Genomic DNA, 26,447 nt, shown 5'->3' with positions numbered 1-26,447 from the left:
CCTGCATTCAGTGGAAGCATTGAAAGGGCTGTCTTTTCTGTCACTACCAAAGTGGAGAGGATGATTTTAAAAAGTAAGAGCCAAGTGGTGTCTTCCTCTTCACCAGCAAAAAGGTATCAAAATCCATCTTATCCAGCGCATTGAATGCAGCATTTCCTTCCCCACAGAAGCCCTCAGTGACTAGGAGATTTAGCTTCCACAGCTTTTGTGAGTGTTGGGATATGAAAGGGACAGGCTGGGCTGATGGCCAGCCTCTGCCACATTGTCTTTCCTCAGACCATACTGGAGACTATGCAGCAAGGCGGTGCTGTCTGGGTCAGTATGTAGGCACATGGTTCCCCACTCCCCCCCCGCCAGATCGGAATGCCCCTTGGCGGAAGGCATGTCATAAGAACCCGGCGCTACCATAGAGCATTGAAGAGCCATGTACATAGGTGCAGGGGAGGCAACAAGGACGTACAGAACCTCTCATTTGCTAGCCTGTGCCTCTGGCAGATCCACGAGTCCCAGGAAGGGAGGAGGAGAAAACTTTGTGCTGCTACCAATCACTACTGTAAACAAAACAGAGGAACTTTACTAATCCCAAATCAGAGAGCTCGCCTGCCCCTGCATGCAAATAGATCATGTGAGCAGTATCAGGCCCTGTATCTGCATCAAATTCTCTCTCTGTCTCCCCCACCTTCACCCTCATTGTGACTGGTACATTTGTTTCTGTAGGATGAGCCCAGCACAGGAATGGATCCCTGTTCCAAGCGATACCTCTGGAAAGCCATCATGAAGGAGGTTCAGGATGGCTGTGCCGCTGTGCTGACATCCCACAGGTGCACTATGATCACATTGGCCAGCATCCTCTCTTGTTCTGTATGCTTGCTCCACTTGAGTTCTGAGGCACATTCCTCTGAAGGAGAGAAGTTGATATTTGCATTCAGAAGTAACAATGCTAAGGTCTCTTGCTGTATTATGGCAATTCCTTCTCATCCATGAAATCTCAAATTGCCTGAATATTGGTGTTAAGAGCTACATTATGATTTGATGGGTATATTTAGCGAGAGGGAGGAGATAAGACCCTCTCCACTTCCCTTCCTGCTCCCATCTGAGAATCAACCATTACTGCAATCTGTGTGTTCCCTGGGGAACTGAGGCTATGCCTTTTAAAACTCTGCCAATAACACGCTGCAGGAAACTAGCCATCACCAAAGGGGACGAGGAGAGGTCCACGGCAATTTCCTTCCTCTAAACTGACCAAAGATGATGGTTAGCATCAGAGGGGGGAAAGTACTCTGCCCCATCTTAAAGGACGTGCCAATGTCAGGGCTTAAATTCAGCCAGAGTTCTTCAGAGCAGAGCACAGGTGAATATGTTTAAATTCCCAGGGCCGGAGCCATGCACACCTGGTTGGACTGAAGCTACACACCTCGTGTCTCCTGGGAATATTCTATCATAACTTAAGCCATGTCCAGTATACACTTGAATCTGCATTTCTTGAATTGGAAATGACTGTGCCCCACTGGGATGAAAAGAGTGTTCATAATCTACAACATGGCATGAAACATCTTATGCGTCTTCCCCAATATGTTCTCCATTTTGTCAGTTTAATGGAGGAGACATTAAAAAGGTTTTGCAGCATCTATGGTAACTTGACTAAATTGCATGTTCCCTGCAGGGCATGCTGTATAGCAAGTATAATTATACATAAATGGTTTACATTGAGTAAGCCATCTGATTTGCTCATAGGCACCTCTATCCATATAATTATGAAAGAATGCCTAGAAGGGACAGAACTAATTAATCAAAACACTGAATTAATACTTTGACCAAATTAACTCCTTAATTAGTAAATGAATCAATAAAATGCCACAGTAGAAGAGTTGTTAGCTATTTTAAACGAAAGGTTTGTTAGATGTGTTCAGGGCATGTTTTCTCTCTCTGAATGCTCAATGTGCAAATGCTTGAGGCTCTCAGAAAATGAATTTCAAAGTTGTTTTGGCATTCATGGAAACTGACTCTTTAAATTCACATACATGAATGTTTGTATCCAAATTGCTAGCCTACTCATCTAGCTAGGGAATAGAAATGTGATTAAATATACAGTCACGACTAACGATCACCGCCTATCTTTCAAACCACTGAGTAAAACCATCATTTTCAAATAACAAATAAACTGAGGATAGTCATGATCCACTCACAGATGTTCAGTAAGCAGAAAAAGAAAATAAATGCATCAAGTAAATTATTGACAATTATTCTTTCAGCTACATGAATGAATGATTTTAAGCGAAAGTAGTAACAATAAACAATGGTAGTGTACAGGAATTCCAATTTCAATTCATACCACATTGCTATGACTAGTTCCCCGTCAGTATAATTGGATTCAAGAGACCAGATTTTCAAAGGACTTATTAAATGGGAAATGCATTTGTATTTGTAAATACAGCTTTTTTGTGCATCAAGATGTGGACATGTAAAATATATGAGTGCTTTTTAAGGCATCTTCTGAAATTTTAGACTTTGAAGTTAATGGGCTTAATTTTTGGAGGTTTTACTATTTTCTGCTTTGTTGTATTAATTTTCTGAGGTTGTATTAATTGCTCCCACACAGTTGGATTGTGGTAGTTAGCCGCAATCCTATTTGAGGGCAGTGCCAGTTGGAATCGCACTAAGGAGAGAATTGGGAGGCATTGTAGCTCAAAGAGGATCCCCTTGGAGATTGCTTTCCATTTGTGCTATTCAGAGAGCTATTTCAAAATCATCCCCACTTACCAAGCAGGACAGAGCTATGACCTACCTGATCCTTACGTATCCCTACACAGTGAGCTGCTCTCAAGGAAGTAAGTTAACAGTGCATCCCCATGTGTAATGGATCTAGTTCTAGCCTGTGCGTATGTGGGTCAAACAAAGACAGTGATGCTTTGCTCTCCTACCCCACCTGGCTGTATGAAGTGGGGGCCATAGGCTGGGACACAGAACAGCTGGTACATCTAACTACTTGTTTGCATCAGGATATATTATGAAGAATTTCACTGCTGAGTTTGTCTGAATTGCAGACACCTTTATTCTCAAGAACAATATTATACCTGCACAAGTGGAGTATCCATTGAGGGTCCATTGAAAATCAGACCCTCACACATCCCCACTGGAAGTTAGTTTTGGAAATGTACAATTGTAATGAGCTATTATGCAAAATGTATTATTATGCTCTTGGCTTACTTAATTTTTCTATGCTCTGAAAGAATTATTCAGTTTCATACTAAATATGTGAGGGTAGCACTTTTGCTTTAATATTTGTAAATTATTGTAATTCATTATTATTTAAAGAATTCAAATACAGCATCATGCATCTTGTTTGAACATTAGTGCTGAAGCCTAAATTCATTTTTGTATGAGTCATGTTGAGGACTCCACTCTGTTGCCCATAAGTGTACTTAGTAGTATTTTACTTCACACGAACTAGCATGATTCAAAAGAAGCAGTCCAGTTTTACCACTCTGCCCTGTCAAATGTTCCAATCCTACTTTGGAGCAACTACCACGGGGCATGTTAGAGAACACGGGATGCCAATGGCCCAGTCCTTAGCATCTCTGCTGAGACTGCAAATAAGGTAGTTAATTAATGCCTGTAGTTCTATGGCTTTTGTAACATGGCCAGAACTACCCAGTTAGAAACAGACTGAAAACATGATTTTATTTTTATAGGACTCCACCAGCTGTCATGTGGTAATGACTTTTGGTCTCTACTGACTAGTAATGCATTTGAACCATTGACCTAGAAGTGAAGGATTCTGTATCATATCTTCTCTGCCATCCAGACGCCATCAAATTTTAATTAAATTTAGTCATATGTAACTTTCATCCAGCCTAATTATTGTTCTTTTCAATATTTCTCCTCTAGTATGGAAGAGTGTGAAGCCCTCTGCACTCGGCTTGCTATTATGGTCAATGGCAGTTTTAGGTGTCTTGGTTCTCCACAGCATATTAAAAACAGGTATGATTTGTTTACAAATAACTATTGTGGCTAAATTCAGGCAGAGTTTTAACTAGAGGTTTTAAGAGTGTCAACAGAGTATAAATATAAATGCAGAACAATTTCCTCTTACCTACTGTTACTTAAGTTAGAAGCTTTTAAGATATCTTAGCAAACTAAATGGATATATTACATTGCTGAAGTACTCTTTAATTTGCACTGGTATTTGAAAGACCAAAAAAACCACCGAAGAACAAAAAAGAAAAAAAAAACTATCTAAATTCAGTAACAGAGAAGGAGCTGTATTAGTCTATATACTATCAAAACAAAAAAGCAGTCAAGTAGAACTTTAAAGACTAACAAAATAATTTATTTGGTGAGCTTTCGTGGGACAGACCCACTTCTTCAGACCATAGCCTTACCAGAACAGACTCAATATTTAAGGCATAGAGAACCAAAACAGTAATCAAAGTTGACAAATCAGAAAAAAATTATCAAGGTGAGCATTTTATAATTTTTTTCTGATTTGTCAACTTTGATTACTGTTTTGGTTCTCTATGCCTTACATATTGAGTCTGTTCTGGTATGGCTATGCTCTGAAGAAATGGGTCTGTCCCACGAAAGCTCACCTAATAAATTATTTTGTTAGTCTTTAAAGTGCTACTTGACTGCTTTTATCTAAATTCAGTTCCTGCTGCACCCTGAGAAATGGGTTGTGTGCAATTTGACACTTTGCAGGATTCATAAAATAAGCCTTCTGTTCATTACATGCATCTCTGCTTATAGTAATAAGCATGTAGGACAACAGTAGCCATTAAACGAATGCTTTCTGGGCCCTCTAATTATCCCTCTTTCCTAATACTCTCTTGAGCTGACTTCAGTGGCAGTTGTACGCTCTCAGAATAAGGTTTTCTTTTTAAATAATATTGCTCCTCTCTTACCTATTCATGGACTGGGCATACTGAATTCTGCTTTCTTGGTGCTCCAAAGTCAGACATGATCCATGGAAGTTGGTGTGTTACAAAGAGGGCTAGGGCAGATTGCAATCAAGAAAACAGTGAACGAAGCAGAGAGTTAAACTTCAGTTTTGAAAATTGAGATGAAATGTTAGAATAAACTGAGGGTCAGATTTTCAGCTGGTGTAAATCAACAGAAGTCCATTCGTATCAGTGAGACTGTGCTAATTTACACCAGCTGAACATTGGGAGTTATAACTGTGAAGCAAATTTAATCATATTATCAAGCTCTAAAGGGAAATTTTGGACTCACCATCACTGGCAATACCAAGACTAAAATAGATATGCAACTATCAGGTGATTGGAGCCAATACAGAGTAGGCAGGGCAATAAACTAGGTGACCCACCAGAAGTTCTGCCCAATCCTTCTGTTTTTAGAATGCTCACAAATCAACAAGTTGCATGAGCTTTCTTCCATTTCTCCAAGACGAGATTCCAGCAGAACATATTCATAAAAGAATGAGTGTCTTACACAAACTTTAGGAAATTATTTTTGTAAAGTTAATTATTTTAAATGGAAAACGTTGACCATATTGGTCATAGTTTGTGCTCTGTTTTTAAATATCGTTGAGGCATCTGAAGTGAGCCCATAGTTGAAGCTGCACTGAGATTTTCACATAAAGCAAGATTAAAATCTCTTGAGCTCAGATTCATTGATTGAACGTAGAATTGATTGAATCTAGTCTCCAAATTTACCATTCATGGTCAGAAACCTTTGATATTTTCTACCCTATTTTGAGAGACTAGAGAGCAGAAGGTGGAACTTAGTCAGTGACTTTTTCAGAGGAATCAATTAATATCACTTATTTCTGAAAAATAGCACCAGTAATCTCACTAGTCTTTAGCTTCCTGGACGTAAGCCACCATTGTAACCCCTAATTCAGAATCTCACACATAAGTGTCCAGTAAAAATGACATGTTGGGCAAAGTAAAAATTTAAATGCATCTTCACACTTTACATGTAGCCCAAGGGAAGGCAATGAGAATCTCAATATCCTCCATGAACTTACATTCACTGCAACTTCCTTTCAGTGTCCAGCCTTCCTCACTGGGTCACCAGCTCCACTCCATACGAGTATCCCAAGCCAGCTTCTGACTCTAGGTTTCTTTATTCCCCTGCATGGTTACCTCTCTAACATCCTAGGTTCTTACAGACGGTGCGGTGTGCTGGAATGATGCTGTTCTCTATTTCACAGCTCGGTGGCTGATTGATTGAGTTTAGTTTCCAAATATATATCACAATTACTCTCCAGAGGATGATTTCGTAGTGGTGGAAAAATAATTACTAACTTTTCCAAAGGGATCAATTCAAATCATCTTGCTTTGGAACTTATCTCTTTTAGTTACTTTTTTCTTGCTCCCTGCTCAGCACTACTGATAGGTCTATGCACCTCGGGCATTCACAGCCAACCTTGGGAATCCTCTTTACACTCCTGCACCTTTGCTTCTCTTTATAGTTCATTCATTACTCTCCCCACCTCCCACCCCCATCTCCCTTTCAGCCCTACTCATCCCACTGCCCTATTGAAACCTTACAACTTGTAACGCAAAACAACTTATACTCAGAACGTCCTGCTTTCGTGACATCCTACATGCCCAGTTGCCAAACACTATTTCCTTCCTCAATCTACTGCACTTCACAAGCACCGCTGCTGCCTACTTTTTGTCTCATTCACAACTTCCTCCTGCCTTCCCACATCTCCAGGTTGTCTACTCAACACCCCCTAGTTACCTTTTTTATTCTTCTACCCTATGCAGGTAGTACATGACTGTCTTCAGCACAAATACTATTAGCTCAGTTTAGGGAACGATGATGATGATATCATAATATCCTCAGTACCTTCTGGGTTGAGCATCAAGGTTGAATTTAAAAGTTCGATTAGAGGCCAGTGTGGAAGCCAGAGGTGTTGTGTATGTATCCCACAGTGTCCCACAGCTCTGCATGCTGCTCTCCAGGTGCGCAGGAATTAGGTAACAGGAAATCCGTGAATTTCAGATCGGGGTCAGGAAGCCTGTGGCTGTGGGGTCATGTCTGTATGACAGCCCGAGAAATGTCTGTCTTTCTTTGCTATTAGCGCTGTGAGCGCATCTGCCCATTACAAATAGCTCCTGCTTGGAGTTCCTGGTTCTGTCTCTACACTGACTTGTTTCTGGTGCCGGTTGCTGCCCTGCCATACCATATGGCAACAAGGCTGTGGTGGGGTTACGCTCGCATAAGAGGCCGAGAAACTTCCTCTCAGCGGTTTACATTTGTGTGCGAAACCCTCTTCCCTCCCACCACAGGTGCCACACAGTCGGGGTCTTTCCCACACTCACCCACATCAGCCCCAACACAATAAAAGGACCTGCCTGCACTTCAGTGCTGACCATGCTGCCAGGCAGCACCCTGGCCTGGCTTGCACGTGGTGAGGGCTCTGAGGATGCGAAAGAATTTCAGGGGCTTTCAAATCTCAGGGGGCAGTCTCCCTTGGCAGCTCAGATATTCAGGGGCTTGCTGCTGCCAAGGGGACTACTTCAACTGTCCCCACCACTGACTCTAGTTATACATTTGGGGGCTTGCTACCGCTGAGGTGAAGTCTCCCTTGGCAGCTAAGATTTTCGGGGCCTTTCTGCCACACAGGGGACTACTTCAACTGGCCCCTCACCTTAAATATATACTCGGGGCTTGCTGTCACCCAAGGGACCTCCTCAACTGGCTGTGCAGCCGCAGATCCCAGCCCCCAACCCCCGCACCACAAATATGCATTTGGGGGCTTGCTACTGACGGGGTGAAGTCTCCACTGGCAGCTAATATTTTCGGGACCTTCCTGGTGCACTGGGAGACTACTTCAACTACTCCCCCCACTGACCCCTCCCCATGCCTCAACAAGGACCTGGGGGGCCTGCTTCCACCTGTGGGGGAGGAGTCTCCCCCAGCAGCTAAGATTTGCAGGGGTGTGGGAACATTTCAACCGGTTCTGCAGCCACAGACCCCCCCCACCAAAAATATTTTCAGAGGCTTGTTGCCCATTGCAGACACCTGATGCTTTTTGCAAAATCTTTGATATTTCTGTTATAAAATATTTTCCCTAACCTTTTCTATGCTCTTTCTTCATTGTTTGGCCCTGCAAAAACACAGAGAACAGTGGGTGGAGGGCCAGTTGAGATTCCTGTTTCCATTATAAATTCAGTGTTTGAGGTTTCACCGCTGCCACATTTTGGAAAGATATTGTAGCATTTTTATATGGAGATACACCTGTGTCATAGAACTGGAAGGGACCTTGAGAGGTCATCCAGTCCAGTCCCCCTGCACTCAGAACATTCCACTTCTCTCTGGCGATCAAGATTTGAGGGGTGCATCTACACTACAAGATAAATTTGAATTTATTAATATTGATTTTGTAGCGCTGGATTTTATAAATTCAAATTTGACTATCCTCACCTCCCCACATGCTCCTCACAAAGTAGACTTATTGCTCCCATCCCATGTGTTGGCAATTTCTGCGTAGCAAAGAGGGAAGACAAAAATCTTTTTTCCTGTCCTTTCCTGTCCTCTTTCTTCTAACTTTGCACCCCTTCACGCAGGGAAGAGTGGGTGGAGGGCCAGCTGAGAACACAGAGTGTGCACAGAAACTGCACAGTGGACTGAGAACCCAAGAACCCTTTCCTCAGCAACTCTCTTTTTCCAAATCTTTACATGCTACTCTCCCTTCATGCTTTTCATTGTCCCTGCCTTATTTTCAGGGATTAGATGCAATCAAGGGAGAGGGGACAGTCAGTGGATGGGGCAGTTGAGAAGACACATATTTGATGATTTATATAAAATCTTTGATAATTCAGTTACAGAAGAACAAACTTTCTGTTAACTTTGCCATCTCTGTGAACGCCCTACTTTTCCCTTCTTCCGACTGGAAAAATGGACATTAGCCTATGATGGGAGGGGAATGAGGGCAATGCAATGTGGGAAGATGTCAGATGCCAGCGAACATACCCAAACTACTATGGGGATGAGGGAACTGAAGGATAGATTCCCACAATGCACTGCTGCAACAGTTGATGTTTGTGGATTGAGTGTGGCAGCAATAAGTCGACTTTGTGAGGAAGCATGTGGGGAGGTGAGGATAGTCAAATTCGAATTTATAAAATCCAGCATTACAAAATCGATATTAATAAATTCAAATTTATCTCATAGTGTAGACGCAGCCTCAGTAAAACTTAATTCAATCAGTCAGTCAGTTAAGGCAACATTAGCATCTACGTAAAATTGTTCTAACCAGCAGTACTGTCGAAATATAACTGCAGACTTTCTCCCATCTGTAGCAAAATCTCCCTTCCACTTCCAAATCAAATGCACAGCCTTAACTCTGATTTCAGCATGATGACTGTAGGCTATATTGATAGGCTGTGCCTTAATTTGAAAAGCCCATTGGTATCACAGTATGACTGGAGGGATTTGATATGTGCTGTGTGTGGTGCATTCTGGAAGTGAAAATGTTTGTAGTGGAGGTGTGGAATCCCATTCTATTTGGATGATAACATGTATTGTTCTTAGGCATAATAGTACTTGATTGTCTTGGTTATGAATTATGTAATCCTGGGGAATTCTGCAATTGTTGTATTTGGAGCCATATTAAAACTGCAGAATTCACCCAGGACTGATGATGTCACAAGGAAATCCATCTGACTCATATAAATGTGATTTATAGAGACTTTGTGTGTGTTAGGCACACAGGCGACACATTTTTTTTATAACAGAAGTCCTGTGGCACCTTATAGACTGATGAAGTGGGTCTTTGCCCGTGAAAACTTATGCTCCAAAATATCTGTTAATCTATAAGGTGCCACAGGACTTCTTGTTGTTTTTGAAGATGCAGACTAACATGGCGACCTCTCTGATTGTTTTATTTGTAGTTCATTTTAAGCAGGAATTTCTATCACCTCTCCTTGAGTCCCAGTTTCCGGTAGTCAAAGGTTTAAGAACCCCTAGAACATGGGGTTACAGCTTTTAACTATTTTTTCTAATAATCTCTGATGGGCCTTTCCTTAAATTTTAGTTGCTATAATTTTTGGCTTTCTTGACATCCTTTGCCAATGAGTTCCACAGGTCAACTAGACAATGTGTGAAGAAATGCTTTGTTATATTTTAAAACTGCTGACTATTAATTTCATTGATGTTTGCTAGTTCTCATGTTATGTGAACTTCCTCATTTACTTTCTCCATACTGTTCATGATTTTATAGACATGTAACATGCCCCCCTCTTATCTGCCTTGTCATTTGAACAGTTCTAATATTTCTAATATCTCCTCCTAGGTAAGCTTTTATATAGTTTATACCCCTAATATTTTTTGTCATCCTTCTCTGCACCTGATCTAATTCTGATATATATTTTCTGAGCTGGAATGATCAGAACTGCATGTAGTAGTCAAGGTTGGGGCATGCCATTGATATATATATAGTGGCATTATGATATTTTCTGCATTATCATCTTTCCCTTTTCTAATGGTTCCTAACATCTGTCAGCTTTTTTAACTGCTGCTGCACTTAAGCAAATGTTTTCAGGGAATTATCCACAATGACTTCAAAATCATTCTTGAAGGATAACAGCTAATTTAGACACCACCATCTTCTGAGTATAGTTGGGATTATCTTTTCCAATATGTATTACTTTACGTTTATCAACACTGTATTTCATCAGCATTTTGTTGCCCTCGTTTTAGAGATCCCTTTGTAACTCTTTGCAGTCATCTTTGAACTTAACTGTCTTGAGTAATTTTGCATCATCTGCAGGTTTTGTCAGCTGTTTACTCTCTTTTCCAGATCATGTATGCATATGTTGAATAGTGATAGCCTGAGTATAAGGCACCTGAGGCATCTTGCGATTTATCTCCCTCCACTGTAAAAACAGGCCATTTATTCCTGTCCTCTCCTTCCTATATTTCAATCATTTATTTATCAGTGAGAGGACCTTTCCTTTTATCCCATGACTACTTATTTCACTTAAGAACCTTTGGGGAGGGACTTTGTCAGAGACTTTCTTTATATTTAATTTCCCGAAATGAAATGTGTCATTTAAACTTTTTGTATTGGTTGTACTGAAGGTCTGCATATTTTTATTTTTATAATTTGTTTTTGACAAATTCTTTAGCTTTTTAATTGTTTCTAAAAATTATATGGAATAAAATGTCCAAATCACTTGTAGATATAGTAATCCAACTGAGAGTTGGGTGAACCACCATTTTCCTGGATGAATGGGGAAGATTTAATAGGACTCCATATGTTTTGTTAAAGTCTCTCTTTAGTCATGGAAATAGGTGCTGAATGTTATGGAGCACTCACTCCCAAGGCTTTTTAGCTTCCTCTTTTAACACTCCTTCAGCACCTGGCAGGAGTGAGAAATCATGCTCAGGGATTAAATACAGGTTCTCCAGATGGCAGTACAGAATTCTACAATTAAATGCACGGCCAGAATCTGGAATGTAATGAAATCTGAGAAAGCTCTGAAGTGCCATAAGGTACCACACTTGTTATCTTGAATATGTGAGTCCTGATTCATTTCTACTGCTGTTTTCCTTCTTTTCCTATTCTCCATTCCTGTTTTCCATCTTCCATATTCTCATCTCATCTGTGCCCTGTTCATCCAAGATCCAACTGACTCTTGCAGGTAGTCTGTCTCTGGTTCAGATTTGGATCCATCTGTGACACCAGTGCTTTCTTGTGATGGTATGTACCCTTATGGCGTACTGTCACCCTTTTAGCCAGAGCCCTTGAGCACCATGGTAGAGTGGGATCAGAACTTGGAGCTCCTGCTGGATCCCCAGCAGCACAGGGGAGGAGCCAGAGCCCCCAAACCCCACAACAGCCCAGGGACAGGAGCTGGAGCCCCCAAGTGCCATGGTAGAGTGACCAGGAGCCAGAGCCCCCACTGGCCCTGCAGCAGTGTGGGGCCAGGAGCTGGAGTGCCCAAGCCTAACAGCAGAGTGGAGGCTGGGAGCCTGCCTGCCATGGGGCTAGGAGGTAGAGTCCCTTTATCCCATGGCAGAGCAGAGCTGGGAGCCCTCCCACGCCACTGCCTCCCTGGCAGCCCAAGCTGTGGGAACCTGGTGCGGGGAGGGGACGGGGGAGGGAAGGGGAGGAGAGGAGCAGTGCTGGCTCCTTTTTTTTTTTTTAAACAAAAAAGCACTCTGTGAGACTATATTTTATGTATGTGGACACAGATTTAAAATATCTCAAACGTTTTTGTCTGGTTCCCTTAAAGGCTCTCTTATTGCAGCTGATAAATATCTGAAGAGAATGACAATAAAACACTGTTACCTGGGAATAGTGAGCTTAGAGTTAGATTCTAGGTATGGCTTTCAGGAGTAACATGCTTTAGTAGATGTGCTTGCTTAAGCCTAACTTCAGTTGACTGCAGACAAAGAAGTCAGTCACTCTATATCGAGAATGGATTATATTTCTGTGCTCTCTCCATCATCTTCTGTTTTATGTTTTTTTAAAAGACTGCACAGAAGTATTTTTATGTTAGATACAGCTGTCCAATCCACTGGGGACAATATTTTGAATATCTTCTTTCATTCTGGGTCCATCTGGAAGATTTCTACTAGCTTGCAATACCTACAACAAAGTGCTGAATGAACATCAAGCCTGTGCACAAATAATATCAGCAAAGCAGCTGATTACATTACCCAACAACTATGCCATTTGTTATGGTGGAGCTGGAATGAAAATGGGTTGTCAAAGTAGTTACACTTTACTATTTAAAGATTTGGTTGATTGGGAAGATTTTCATCTTTTTTTCTTCTGATACACATACATGTGGATTTCTAAGAATGAAAGGAGAGCTGTGAATTTAAAAATCTCAGGAATATCCCCACTCTGAGTGGAAACAGAATTACAATACTGGAGGATCCCAGTATTTATGAGGTAATGCAGTCATGATGTTTTTATTAGAATCATAAAACGTGCACGTAACAGTGTGGTATAATACTTTTAAAGCGTCTTAGCTTGAATAACCAAAGTATTTTTGTGTTTGACAAACCTGCTATTGCATGTGTGGGTATAGATGTGTAATATAGCTATTTCATTGTACAGTTTGAACCTCTCTGGTCCAACACACTCTCATTCAGCAGTGTCTGTGGTTCAGCACGATTTTACTTAGGTGGATGACCACTTATCATAGGTGTGGCCATGTTTCCTGCGGACCCACAAACTTTAACAGGCACAAGTCCTGATTCGTGGTGTTTTGTGGTTGTATTTAGCTCTGATTTACCTCTAACTGTCTTCTAAGAGCCCAGTAATCAGTGGAAGTGTTGATAATGCTGCTAGAAAATATTGACCTCCTTGGTCTGGCAAATTCTCTCATTCAGCACCAATCAGATCACCGAGGCTGCTGGATTAGAGAGGTTTAACTTGTATTCCTAAAAAAGAGTTAAGTTTGAAAGTAGCTTTTACTGAAGTCCAGCTAAAACACCCTGAAAAGGTACATTTTCATTACAAATATTGGGGATCTTTAAAAATCCCAAATATGAGAAGTCTGAGGATGGGCTCTATTTATTTATGCTTATGCGTACCAAACACAAAGCTTTACATTAAAAGAACATGACTAAATTGCAAAATCAAGAACAAGGAAGGTAGGAGTGTCCAGAATTTAAAGTTGCCTGTATACAGAATGAGGAGAGGTCTGGATTGGGAGGAAAGTGTGGTAATTAAAGACTTTACCATAATGCGTTTGCAAAAGAGGGGCCAATGAAGGTCGCATAGGGCATCCTTAATTTTGACTTTTCTGTGCTTTACCTCTCAATGGGCTTGTCTACACTACCACCTTCCTTCGAAGGAAGGTTAGTAATTGGGGTCTTGGGAGTTTACTAAGGAAGCGCTGCGGTGCATAAATTGATAAAGGTTGGTAAAGTCACAAGCAACTGAAAATAGGATCTTAGATAGAGATGTATCAGGAAACATCAAGAGGCCATAATGTTACAGGTTGAGTCTCTCTAGTCTGGCACCCTGGTGATCTGACCAATAATGAACCGGAGAATTTGCCAGACCACAGGAGATCAGTGTTGTCTAGAAGCATTACCAACACTTACATTGATAAGTGGGCTCTGAGGAGTCATTTTCGTGGTAAATTAGAGCCAAATAACAGCACAGAACACTGAGAGCTAGGACTGGTAGCTGTAAACAGAGCTTATTGGACCGTAGGAAACTCAGCTACACCCATGATAAGTGGATATATAGATAACTAAAATCAAGACAGACCAGAAAGTACTGGATTAGAGATTTTCAACCTCTATTCTGGCCTGTAATATATAGGGTCTGAACCAATGCTTCTTTTTTCCATCAGCGGCAGACCAGAGTATCACAGTGGTGAATCAAGCCAATGGGATGGGTGAGGAGGTGTGTGTACACATGCACGCGCAGAGTTTACATATGGATACATGTGTGTGCACCCTATTTAGTGTATTGCACATATATTTCATACTCAAAGCCCAGGTTGTTCAAAAACTAGTCTTGTAAGTCTGTACTTAAGTACTGAAGTAAGTTCCATAATTTTTAAAATGCTTAGTTCCCAGTAACTCTCACCAAAGCGAACTTAAGATGTTATAGGTAGACACCTATTTTTAAACTCTTGATTATTTTGCATGCAGAATGCCCCTAATTATCAAAATAGCTGGGTGGGCATGGATTTTATTCCAATAATTGATATTTCAGATAATTAAGATATCAGGGTCCGCTTTGCAGGGGTCTGACCCAGGGCTCCTCTGCACCAGGACAAGGAAGAGCTTTGGATAATAGAATTTTGTATGAAGGGGAGCATACTGTATATCAAAATATCAGTAAGTTTATTCACATACACACATAACCTACTCATGAGTCTGTATTTGTTCCAGCAACACTGAAATTCTTCCACTTTTGCATAACCATAACATAATAAGGAAACAGTACATAGCAATTGGTACCAGTTTTGAATTTATGACCAAGACTTTTTTTTGAAGAAAACGGAGGTTTCATCACTTTTAATTATTAATAGATAAATTTACCTCAATATTTTCTCTTTTCAAATACATTTGTATTTGTTAAATTTATTACATAAGAACAGCCATGCTAGGCCTTACTAGTGACCCATCTAGCCTAGTGTTCTGTCATCTAGCAGGAGCCAAGGCCAGCTGCCTCAGGAGGAATGAACAGAACAGAGCGATTATTCAGTGATCCATTCACTGTGATCCAGTTGCACCTTCAGGCAGTCAGAGGCTTAGGAACAGCTGAGAGTTGGATCGTGGCCCTGATCAACCTGACTAGTAGCCAGTGATGGACTTTACCTCCATTAAATTGTCAAGTTATTTTGGAACCCAATTATACTTTTGTCCTTCAACATCCTCTGACAATGAGTTCCACAGGTTTACTAGGCATTGTGTGAAGAGTCACATGTGCTTCCAATACAGGGTCTGATCCTTTGTTTATGTGAGTAGTGCTAATCGAATCAGCAGATCTACTGGCACCCGTGATGACTATTCATTTAAGGGAACAAAAGTTGCATGCAGTACGTGGAAATTAATCAGAACAAAAATAAATAATTAAGCATTGCAATGATGAGTTGGTTCACCAATGTACTGAAGGATGTGGCTTGTGGTCTCCTTTCCACACATCAAATGCCAATAATTCTTCTGTTTTATTGTCTGATATAATGTTGTTCTTTGAGTAATCTGTTGATATTCTATGAAGCATAGGAAAAGCTCTATCAAGCTAGTTTTATACTAAAAGACAAAGGGTGCACATTATTTTTCAGTAGCAAATTTTCAGACAGTTTTTAATTTAATGATGTATATTTCCAGGCAGAGACAGGAAAACCAGAAAGCACAACATCAAGGAGCAGTGTGTTTTAAATAGTAAAATATAGCTAAAAGATTAACTAATGTGGCTAGTTATCGGGAATTTGGGGAGCTTCTTGCTGTAGCTGTCTGATAGTCTGCCAATTCATGGTGCAGGTTACAAGCACACCTTCACGCTTCTGAAGTTGGTGCCTACTACCAGCTAGCACAGCTGCCAACCTGGTTTAGCAGGAAGATGTTTGTATGACTTTGCGCCCACTGGAGTATCCCCAATTAGAGGAGGTAGTTTCCACACTCTTTACATGGCCTGCGTTGTACAAAGGGAACAGAGTACAGCCCTGTCCTGTAACATATTTGGTATTTATAAAATAAAGGTATTTTGGTCATTCAGTGAGTAACTTTACTCCCCTGAGCAGTCCCTTTGGCTTTGGTTACAGTCCAGATTGAACCAATAATCTGATCAGGATAAAAAGCAACATGAAAAACAAATAAAGGTAGCATTAAACTGATGTGATGGTATCTGCTTATCGCAATGAAAAACACCTTTGCTGAGCAATGCAAAAGATAGGGCAACAGATGGCTGCTGAACAGGTGCTCTGGCTCCAATGATGCTGCTTTAATGATTATGTTTTCCTCTTCAGGTTGTGAACTGTTGGGTAGTAAAGGTTTGATCCTAGCAGTGCTAATCAAATCAGGACATGGTAGCCTGTGTAATTCAACTCTGGGCGTTTGCTTTAAATGTATCTGTTGGGTGGGAGAGGAAAACATGCAGAGCAAAACAACGGTCAGTTCAATTTCCATTGCCTCAGTTGGCCACAAAAAGCAGCTTGCTGGCGAGAACAGTAAAGGAGGGAGATGTTCTGGGTGATCAGTGTTAGCGTATATGAAAACTTCTGCAGGAAAATAAAATATGAATTCAAGGAATAGGAAATACGTAATTTGACTAGCAAGAAACATTTTCCATTTTGAAAACTGCTTATTTGTACCCATGTTGGTATTTATGCCATTGAGGATTAAAATTACATTAAATGGTGTATATTTCTGTCTGTGCTAATCAGAATTTTGTTTTATTTGCATCTGGAACTTCACTGCATACAAAATTCCAGGTGGCCTCTGTGTACATGCACCAGAAGACTGATCAAAATCAATGATCTCTTTTAAAAGGTTACCTCAGCTTGGCTTTCATCTAAATAGAGAGTGTTACTAAGGGTGCTCAGTCGTAGTTTCATTTTCTTTCTCTTGTCTGCAGGAACAATGTTATGCATTTGGAAGATTTAATTAGTGATCTATTAATATATTATTACAAGGGAAGCCATCTAGTTGCTGATCTAAACTCCACATTGTTCTGGATCCCTTGTTGTGTTACTTCATGCTACTCAAGGAACGACTGAAAAGGAAGAGCACAGCTTGGGTAGTGCTGAATTTGACCAAAACTATATAACAACATGTTACCTTTTCAGCTCCATTTGGTCATATGTAATGATTGTGTCCAAATGCAATGGAAAAAAAATAAAACAAAATACAGGCAGTGTTGGGGTGTTAAGTATATCTTTTTAAACAAGTCTTCATATTCATATTTTAGGCTTCTACAAAGCAGTTTTTCTATGTAGCCTTTGTACCAAACATTCTAACAAGCCCTAGGTCTAATAATGAGAACAATACTTTGTTCATTTAGAAGTTCATCTGTGGAGCTAAACTTTTGAAATAATTGGTTAGGTCTTCAGGTTGTGTTAAATGTCATAGCTTTCTTGTAGTTGTTGCAGGTCTGTGGCTTTACACCAGCTAAAGATGTGGTCTAATGCAAATGTCACAGCCATTATTATTATCTACATGTTTTAATGAGAAAATGGGTCATCTGGAGGTGAAGGTGTGTGCTGAAAGGAACACAGGCAATCTGTGATGGACAGCGAAAACACCTCCTGAATCCACAGCTTGTGCTTTATCATCTTATCTTCGCTGCTTGTCCTTCTCAGACTATCAGGAGAGACTGATCAGAGGGTTCCAGGTGGCTTATAGCAATTGTTAGTCCTTCATTTTTTGTACCTTTATAGGTGTTCAATTTATGCAATGCACATGTATAGACCTACTATGAAGGACACGTGTAATATCTAATACAGCTTATTCCATATTATTGGAATCACCTGTGGGATGTGGGGTTGGAGAGAATCAAGGGTGCAGGAGTCATCCAGTGGTTGGGAGGCCTTCTCAATGGACAAGAACTTGTGCTGTTCCTTGCAGCCCAGGTGAGGTGTCTCCACTGTGCCCTGCACACTCATTCTTGTGACAGTGGAGTTGTAAACGCTTATCATGTATTGAGAGGTCACTGACCCGCATCTCATCCCAGCTGACAGAAAGGGCAGCAGCACAAGGAGCCCCCTGCAGCTCTGCTGTCATGTCCAAGTACATTTGTTCCCATACTAATGAGGTTGCAAAAGGGGTCTCTGCACTGCCAAAGGAGCCTTTCAGCAGCAGGATGACCTATCCCATGTCAGAGCTTCTTCCTCCTCCTCCCAGGTTAATAGATTGCATAATGGAGTTTCAGGTAAATGAGAGTGTACTGCATATCATTACATCTACTGGTATTTTGATGTTATTGCCTTCTATGGCCGTGTCTACACTAGCCCAAATCTTCCAAGTGGCCATGCAAATGGCCATTTTGAAGATTACTAATGAGGCATATTCAGTGCCTCGTTAGTATGCCAATGGCCGTGGCTCTTCGAAATTGCCGCTTTTTGCTGCCACGTGGCTCGTCCAGATGGGGCTCCTTTTCAAAAGGACCACACCAACTTTGAAATCCCCTTATTATTATGAGCAAACAGAAGGTGGGTCCAGTTGAGTCACTTAGGCTGTGGCCGCACTAGCCCCTCCTTTTGGAGGGGCTATGGTAATGTGGCACTTCAGAATATGCTAATAAGACACTGCCATGAATTTGCAGTGCCTAGATAGCATAATGACAGCTGCGCCCACTTCAAAACTGCTTGTTTCGAAAAACACACTGCCCACGTAGCTGGGGGCCTTTCGAAATGACCCCCTGATTTCGAAAACCCCTTCTTCCCATCTGGCTGACACAGGTAGCAACTCATAACTTCACCCTGATGTAAGTGAAGTGTGCAGGAATGCTTTCTTGTCAGAGAGGATTTGGGCATGAGCTGAGCAGCACTGAGATAGGAACCCTAGGAACAGATAATCGGGGGATAAAGTTTGTTAACTGATATTATAATGACTGTGTGGTGTTATGTTTTAGCCAACTCCCAGGACAGGAGGGTGGGAGTTGGAGTCTACATAGAAAGTGGACTTTGTTTTGGAGCATGAAAAGCTCTTGTGTGTACACTGGTATTTAAAAATGATCATGAGCAAACATATAATCCTGCAGAGGTGACTTTCATCACTTATATGTCTATTTTATGTATAAAATTAACACTCCACATAATGTGCTAGAATAGAATACATTTAATAAAAATAATGCTTTATTTACTTTTTCAAAACTTGACTTATTTACATATGATGAAATGTGTCCAGAGAGAGGAAAATAAATTCTTGGTATTATTAGACAAGATTAATAGCATTAGCAAGTAGCTAAAGTAGGCAATGAGCCATCAGGAGACCTGGGTTGTGTTACCAAATTCTGTTGATAATCAGTCCTGGAGGAATCCTGCAATTTTTGCGTTTGGAACCTAAGAAAAACTGCAGCATTCTCTCATGACTGTGATTTGTAGCATGAGTGCTAAGACAGTGCATGACAACTCAATGGCTTACTTTCTACTTCTGTAAAATAGAGCTAAGACCCATGTTTGTAAAACATTTGAGCTTCTCCATGCCAGGGGCTCACTAAATGCAACATATTGTGATAAGCTACAGTTTAATACTTTCTCTCTCCTACTGGGCATCCTCCTTTTCTGTATTTGTTTCTGGTTACAAATGCCATGTTCCACTGACTGTTGAAAGTTGTATAGTCGTTAAGATGTGTTCTCCTTTAAAAACAGTGGTTCTGTGGCACTATAGAATATGAATGTCAATGTCTCTTCCTTGTGGTTATCAGTGTGTGATTGATGACAATAAAATCCCAGTGATGATAATACAATAGGCATCTATGCTGTTACTTAATAACATTGTGACAATCAATTTAGCTAGGCATTCGTCTCATCTTCATGGAACAGAATATGTATATCTGTATCTGTGCTCACTGCTTTCAGGTTTGGAGATGGTTATTCTGTCAAGATTTGGCTCAGCAAAGAAACAAGTCACCACAGTACTGTTTTGGACTATCTGAAGCTGAATTTTCCAGGAACACAGTTTAAGGTATGGCTGAAATTCTCTATTCAAAGAAGTTGCAAAGGGTGGGTTCTGCGCCTGACCCTATGTCTACTGAAGTGAATGGAAGTCACTTATGAGTCAATACATCGAATAAACTATGTTTTTCTTTGTCCTCTCCCAGACCATCCAGTATATAGAAAATGGCAGGAGGGTGATCATACTGCATTAATCACTGTTAGAAAGTCAGCATTTATCCTCAGCTACCACACAATGACCTCTAAAATGTCTCAGGTGCCTTCTATTTTATGCGTAAGGAAATGCTATCATATTCCAGATATCATTGTGTGATAACTCTTGACTGTTGGATGGCAATTACCATGAATATATGTCATCACAAAAAAAGCCCTCAAATACATTTTTAATAGTTGATTGAAATGTTTTGCTACAACTTTATCCTCCTTTCCAAGCAGGCTGCCTTTTCTGAACAAAGAATTAAAATAGGGGAATTCTTCTGAAGCTGAACTAATGCAATGAACTGAACTGAAATGAAATGGACATCATAATCGAGAGATCCACTTATACGTTAGACATTTTCTCTCAAGACATTGTAACCCCTCCTTTCCTTTTTCTTTCCTTTCTTTTGTCTGCCCATCCATCTAGACAGGCAGGTGCAATATCTTAACCATATGAGGTTTATAAGATGTACTTAAAGGTACTGAGGTTTTCCTTCTTTACAATCACTCAGCTATTGGGTTATATAATTCTGCTGATACAGAACTCTCACCTTTTCCTCTTAGCTGTGTTCATAATAGCTTCCTATGGTACCCCAGGCCAGCTGGTTTGTGTGTGTTTGTGCATGTATAAAATAGATTGCAGTACCCACTAGTCAATAAACTTTGTTCTTCTTTTTTCAAATCTTGCCAATGTCTGCACTTAGATAACTGTATAGTCCAGTGCTCTGAAGGACCTCTGTTCTTCAGGGTCGCAGAGGAAAAGTCAATTATAGCTCTGTCTACACTAGCAAGTTCTTTTGAAAGGGGTCTCTTTCAAAAGATCCCACAGAGCATCTACATACAAAAAGTGTTCTTTCGAAAGCAAATTGAAAAAATGTGGTGCTCCGTTTGAAAATCGCTCTTCCTTGCCCATCTCAGGAAGAGCACCCATTTCAAAGGAGCAGTCCTCACAGGGCCTGATTTTTCAATCCCTGGTCTGTTCTTTCAAAAGAGGAGGGGCTGTGTGGATGATCTTTTTCTAAAGAGGAAATTTCTCTTTTGATCTGCTTTTTTGTGTGCTGATGCATGAAAAATAAGTTCTTTCAGAAGAGCTTTTCCAGAAGGACTTCTTTCAAAAGATTTCTGTAGTGTAGACATAGCCAAGGTGTCTTCCTACTGCAGTAAACCCTTGAAATACGTGACTTCAAGTTGTGCTTAACTTGCATTAGCTCAAGTTAAGCACAACTTGAAGTTGCTCTGTGGCTGTTTGCCTGCCAGGCTTCCCCAGCTGGGGAAAGTGGGATAGACAGACAGTGGTGCTGCTGCAGCATCTCCCTGGCTTCCCCCATCTGGGAGAAACTGCGCCACAGTTGTCTGCCCCGCCATGGCTTCTCCCAGCTGGGGAAAGCTGGGCAGACAGACAGCCGTGCTGTTGTGGCTTGTCCCCAACTTCCCCCAGCTGGGAGAAGCTATGCCTGGCTCACCTCCATCTGGAGCCAGGAAACTGACCAGCAATATGTCAGTTTCCTGGCTCCCATAAGCAGAGGGTAGCTGGGAGCCAGTCTGCTACCTGGTCCCCAGCTCCTCTCCACTCTCTGGAGCTGGGGAAACTGACCAGGGCTGGTGTCCTTGTCAGTTTCCTGGCTTCCCTGCATTGCGGTGGAAATTTGATTTATGTGGGGGTTGCAAGAACACAACCCCTGCATAAGTCAGGGGTCTACTGTATTCATAAGTGTTCTGGATTTGCATATATTGTATATGAAAACATGATAAAAGAGTAACATTTTCAAACAGAGGGCAACCATATGTCACATCTCCAAAATGTGTGTTCAGGCATAAATATCAAACTCAGTAAATTAATATATATACATAAAGATACACACATTCAAAATGAGTTTTAGGTGTGCTTGAGAAGTCAGTCTCTGAAAATGTATCTTATAATAGTACGTGGTACCAAATTACAGAATTTTGCTCTTGCTATAGGTTTCTGGTTCCCTGAGTATCAGGACGTGGTTTTGATTTGAGGCTATGGCTTGGCCATTGTTAGGATTATTAGATTTGAAATTTCAGAAAAGAGGACCCTCCTGAGAAGGAATCTATCCATATCTGTATCAACCAACTCATGTTGTATTAATGTGTTATGGTCTAGGTTATAGTGTGTGTGTGTGTGTGTGTGCATGTGTCTGTGTGTTTTCTGAACCCCACCAAGTTGTACCTTCTGTGATGTTGCAATCAAGCTCCATCTAGTATATTTTTACAAACTCATATTTTTCAGCTAAGGATCATATTGAAACCAGGTAAGCTGAAAATAAATATAACTTAATCGGGATATTCATTAACAATTATTTATGTTTGTTTAAAGGGCCAGCACCTTAACCTGCAGGAATATCATGTACCATACAGATGGGGCTGTTTACCAGAACTCTTCAAAGTTTTAGAGAACCATAAAGTTCTGCAGCAAATCAAACATTATTCCATTAGCCAAACTACTTTAGAGCAGGTTTGTTCCTCCTCTGTGTTGCCTTTTGTTATCTGAATACTCTATGCCACTTTGAAGATGAATGCAATAACATATAGTTTAGAGCTGTCCTACTGTGATTCAGATGCTACAGTAACCTTATAGCTAAACTTTATAATACTTTAATGGAGGTGTTGGGATCTTTCCTTGTGAAGCAAATGTTATGCAATTTGCCTGCATATGCAACCTAGGTACCACCCATGACAATAAGCACATTAGAAACCCAAAAAAAGAAGGGGTCTCTGCTTAGGTCTGTGCAATCGTAGGTTTACACTGTGTATAATATACTGATGATCGTGAATTTCTGGGTGCCAGAGTTGAGCTACAGCTTTTATGGATATAACATCTTTTGTTTATTCTGAAAATGCTGAGGCATCAAGCTGGTCAGAACATTAATTATGTATAACATTTGCTGTGAGATTAGCTATTTTCTCCAAGTGCAAATCATTCATGAACAGACTTTGATTTGTATTAATCTATCAGTGCCTGCTGCTTTAATTATTCCGTGAATAATTTATGCAAACAAATAGCCAATGGGTTCTTCCCGGACTTTTCACTCAAGCTTGTTTGCTTTTCATTATTTATGGTGAGTGATTGCCAATCTCAGTCACATGGCATTGTTTTTTGTAATCTGACTAAGTTACCATTTAAAACAAGAAAAGAGTGACTATTGAATAGCAAATAGATTTGCTCTTGTGTGAATTTTTTTGCTTGCATGGGAATATTCTTATGGGAATGAAGAACTGTATCCCTCAAAAATCTGAATAATCAAAATACCCATTCAAGAAAATGTAGGTGAAAAGGAAACAATCAGGGGACCCAAAAGAATGGAAAGGACGCTGGAATTCAAACAGATGTTAGCTCACATTAATGTTCTGAAGGTTACTCAATATAAATGTTAGCTGTAGATATTTGGGCTTAGGTCCTACATCATTTAAGTCACTAGGGCTACATCTACACTAGCCCCAAACTTTGAAATGGCCATGCAAATGGCCATTTCGAAGTTTACTAAGGAAGCGCTGAAATGCATATTCAGCGCTTCATTAGCATGCGGGCGGCCGCGGCACTTCGAAATTGACGCACCTCGCCGCCGCGCGGCTCGTCCCGACGGGGCTCCTTTTCGAAAGGACCCCGTCTACTTCGAAGTCCCCCTTATGGGGACTTGGGGCTTAGCCCTTATGGGGACTTCGAAGTAGACGGGGTCCTTTCGAAAAGGAGCCCCGTCGGGACGAGCCGCGCGGCGGCGAGGTGCGTCAATTTCGAAGTGCCGCGGCCGCCCGCATGCTAATGAAGCGCTGAATATGCATTTCAGCGCTTCCTTAGTAAACTTCGAAATGGCCATTTGTGTGGCCATTTTGAAGTTTGGGGCTAATGTAGACACGGCCTAGGAGTTTTGCCAGTTAAGTCAATGGGCACAGGATCAGGCCCCTACTAATTTTTTAAAAATTAGATTAGTTTATTCAACAAGCAAAATTCAGTGTTCCCAAGGAATGTGGATAATCATACAGATACTTTTCATGTAAAATTTGAACTTGTTTTATCATTATTTGACTTGAAGACGTGGGGTTACAAGCAATTTGCTTACAAACTGTTCTTGATCAAATTTAACTCTGAGGAGATTTATTGCTACTGAACGCTGCCTTTTACTGTTTTTGCTTTACAAAACATTTTAATAAAAGTGGCCTAAAAAAGTCACAAAAGGAGACAAAAAGATCCTGTTCCTATATTTCTATCTGATAAGCCCTCTTACATTGTGTCTTGCAGGTATTTCTTAATTTTGCTACTCAGCAGGAGGAAGCGTCTTATTCTGCAGAATATTCTTCCACTAATCATCACCACCATCTGCCAGCTTAGTCTCAATACAAGTCACAGTCCAGCAATATTTTTTACAGCTAATAAAACTTTTCAGCTGTTTAGCCATACTGAGAGGGAGGGGGAAGATTGCAATTTGTAGACCAAAAACCATAAATACCAGCTAGACTCACAGACACAAAAAGTGCTCTCTTTTATATAACTGGAATTTTATGATAAAACATTTGGCCTAATTAACGCAACTCTGTAACACACTATGAGGCCTGATGTGAAATCTCAATCTTTATAATAATTTCTGAAGGTGAGGGGTTGCACTCTATTCATACAATTAGTCGCATTAAATATCATAATCATTACATGACACCATAAGCAAAATTCAGTGGATAGTAGGAACATCCATGCTATAGTACAAAATTTGTATTTAATAACACAAATGAGCACACTTTGACTTCTGCATTCATTCCATTCTGTGTGTGATATGCTAAATTAGCCTTCTTTATTGTACAAAAAGAAGCACAATATTCCATAAGGGCTGTTTGTCAAAGGGGGTATTAGTGCAGTTATATTAAGTAAATTTTGCAGGGTTTCATAAATCATACTTAACAATGAGTTCTCCCTAACACCTGTCGATTATTTCTTTAGGGATTCAAGTATATTGTTAATAATGGTGTATTTTCTTAACTTTTTAATTGTTTTTTAATATTCTAAGAGAAGGTCAAAATGTATTTGTAGCCAAGAACATACTGGAAATAAATAAGTGTGCAGGCATTGATCAATAACCTTTCAAGTCTATTTGTTCTGATCTCAGGTTCTTCAGACAGGGCTCTGCTAACAGCCTTCAATATTTATTATAAATGTGCATCTTTTAAACGTGGGACAGAAATTAACATTTAATTAATAAAATTGCAGTCTTTTTCACCCACCTCATATTTTTGTGGCTAGAGAAACATCAGAACTTTGGAGGAGGGAGGGGACTGGGATACATGGCAGAAGCTCTTAGCATTTTTTTTATTTTTAATAAACAAGCTGTCTGGAAACTCTCTGCACAGTTATTGATATCACTTTCATTGGGCTCCATTATCCGATAGCTGAAATCTTGGAACACTGTGATTTAGCAGAAAGATATTTCTGTGGTATAATTTCTGTGAAAATCAAATTGTACACTTTGCAATAAAAGGATCTAATCAGAGACAATCTGTGTTCCTGTGTCACGGCTTTAAAACCATGTTGCAGCAGGATGTAATTTTAAAGTGTCAGGCTTGTGCCTTAGGCTTTTCAAGCCAACCCAGAGAGGGGGTTTTGATTCTCATGTTGACAGGTGTACTTTAGGACCATGATGCTATTTTCAAGAGTTTAGAACTCAAGGTTTCTACTTTCAAAACACATTCTTACTCTTTTCAAAGTGTTTAATCCTGAAAACTCAATTAAATGTAATTTTTCTGAGTAAATGGTTGAATACTATATTAATGTAGTGGGTGAATAAAGTAAATAAGATTTATTTTAGAGTGACAGTTGAATGCAGTTCTCTTAACTGTATTTCTCTTCTTTGAATTTTTTCATCTGTCTCTCTTGGCTCCCAATTTAATTGAAGCAAGTAACAAACAATGTCTCTCTCCCAATCCTTTCTGGTTGAAGAAGGTCAAAATCTAATTGAGTTCCAGTGTACTGGGTTCTGTCTCAAAGGATATTTTCCTAGTCTTTGAAATACTGCACTCTGGAAGTTTATGTCTCAAGTCTAGCCTTTGATTTTTTTTTTAAATTAAAGAAAAAGTATCTGTTCCAAGAAAAGGTCAAATTGTATGTTAATGTTGACAGAGTCATTGAATTTATGAATCACACAGAAATATTATGCATTTTTCATCTTTGGATTT

General features: G+C 40.3%; 1 protein-coding gene across 1 annotated transcript in view; it reads left to right on the top strand.

The window, feature by feature from the left end:
- Positions 1-24,618, top strand: part of ABCA13 (ATP binding cassette subfamily A member 13) — a 316,624-nt gene extending 292,006 nt beyond the window's left edge. The window contains exons 58-62 of the mRNA XM_074986018.1: positions 718-821; positions 3,889-3,981; positions 19,974-20,079; positions 22,609-22,746; positions 24,529-24,618. Coding sequence (XP_074842119.1) covers positions 718-821; positions 3,889-3,981; positions 19,974-20,079; positions 22,609-22,746; positions 24,529-24,618 — 531 coding nt within the window. The remainder of the gene's footprint in view (positions 1-717; positions 822-3,888; positions 3,982-19,973; positions 20,080-22,608; positions 22,747-24,528) is intronic.
- The last annotated feature ends 1,829 nt before the right edge of the window (positions 24,619-26,447 follow it).

Source organism: Carettochelys insculpta, chromosome 2 (assembly GCF_033958435.1).
Source record: "Carettochelys insculpta isolate YL-2023 chromosome 2, ASM3395843v1, whole genome shotgun sequence".
Classification (NCBI taxonomy): Eukaryota; Metazoa; Chordata; order Testudines; family Carettochelyidae; genus Carettochelys; species Carettochelys insculpta.
This window is presented reverse-complemented; position numbering and strand designations above follow the sequence as displayed.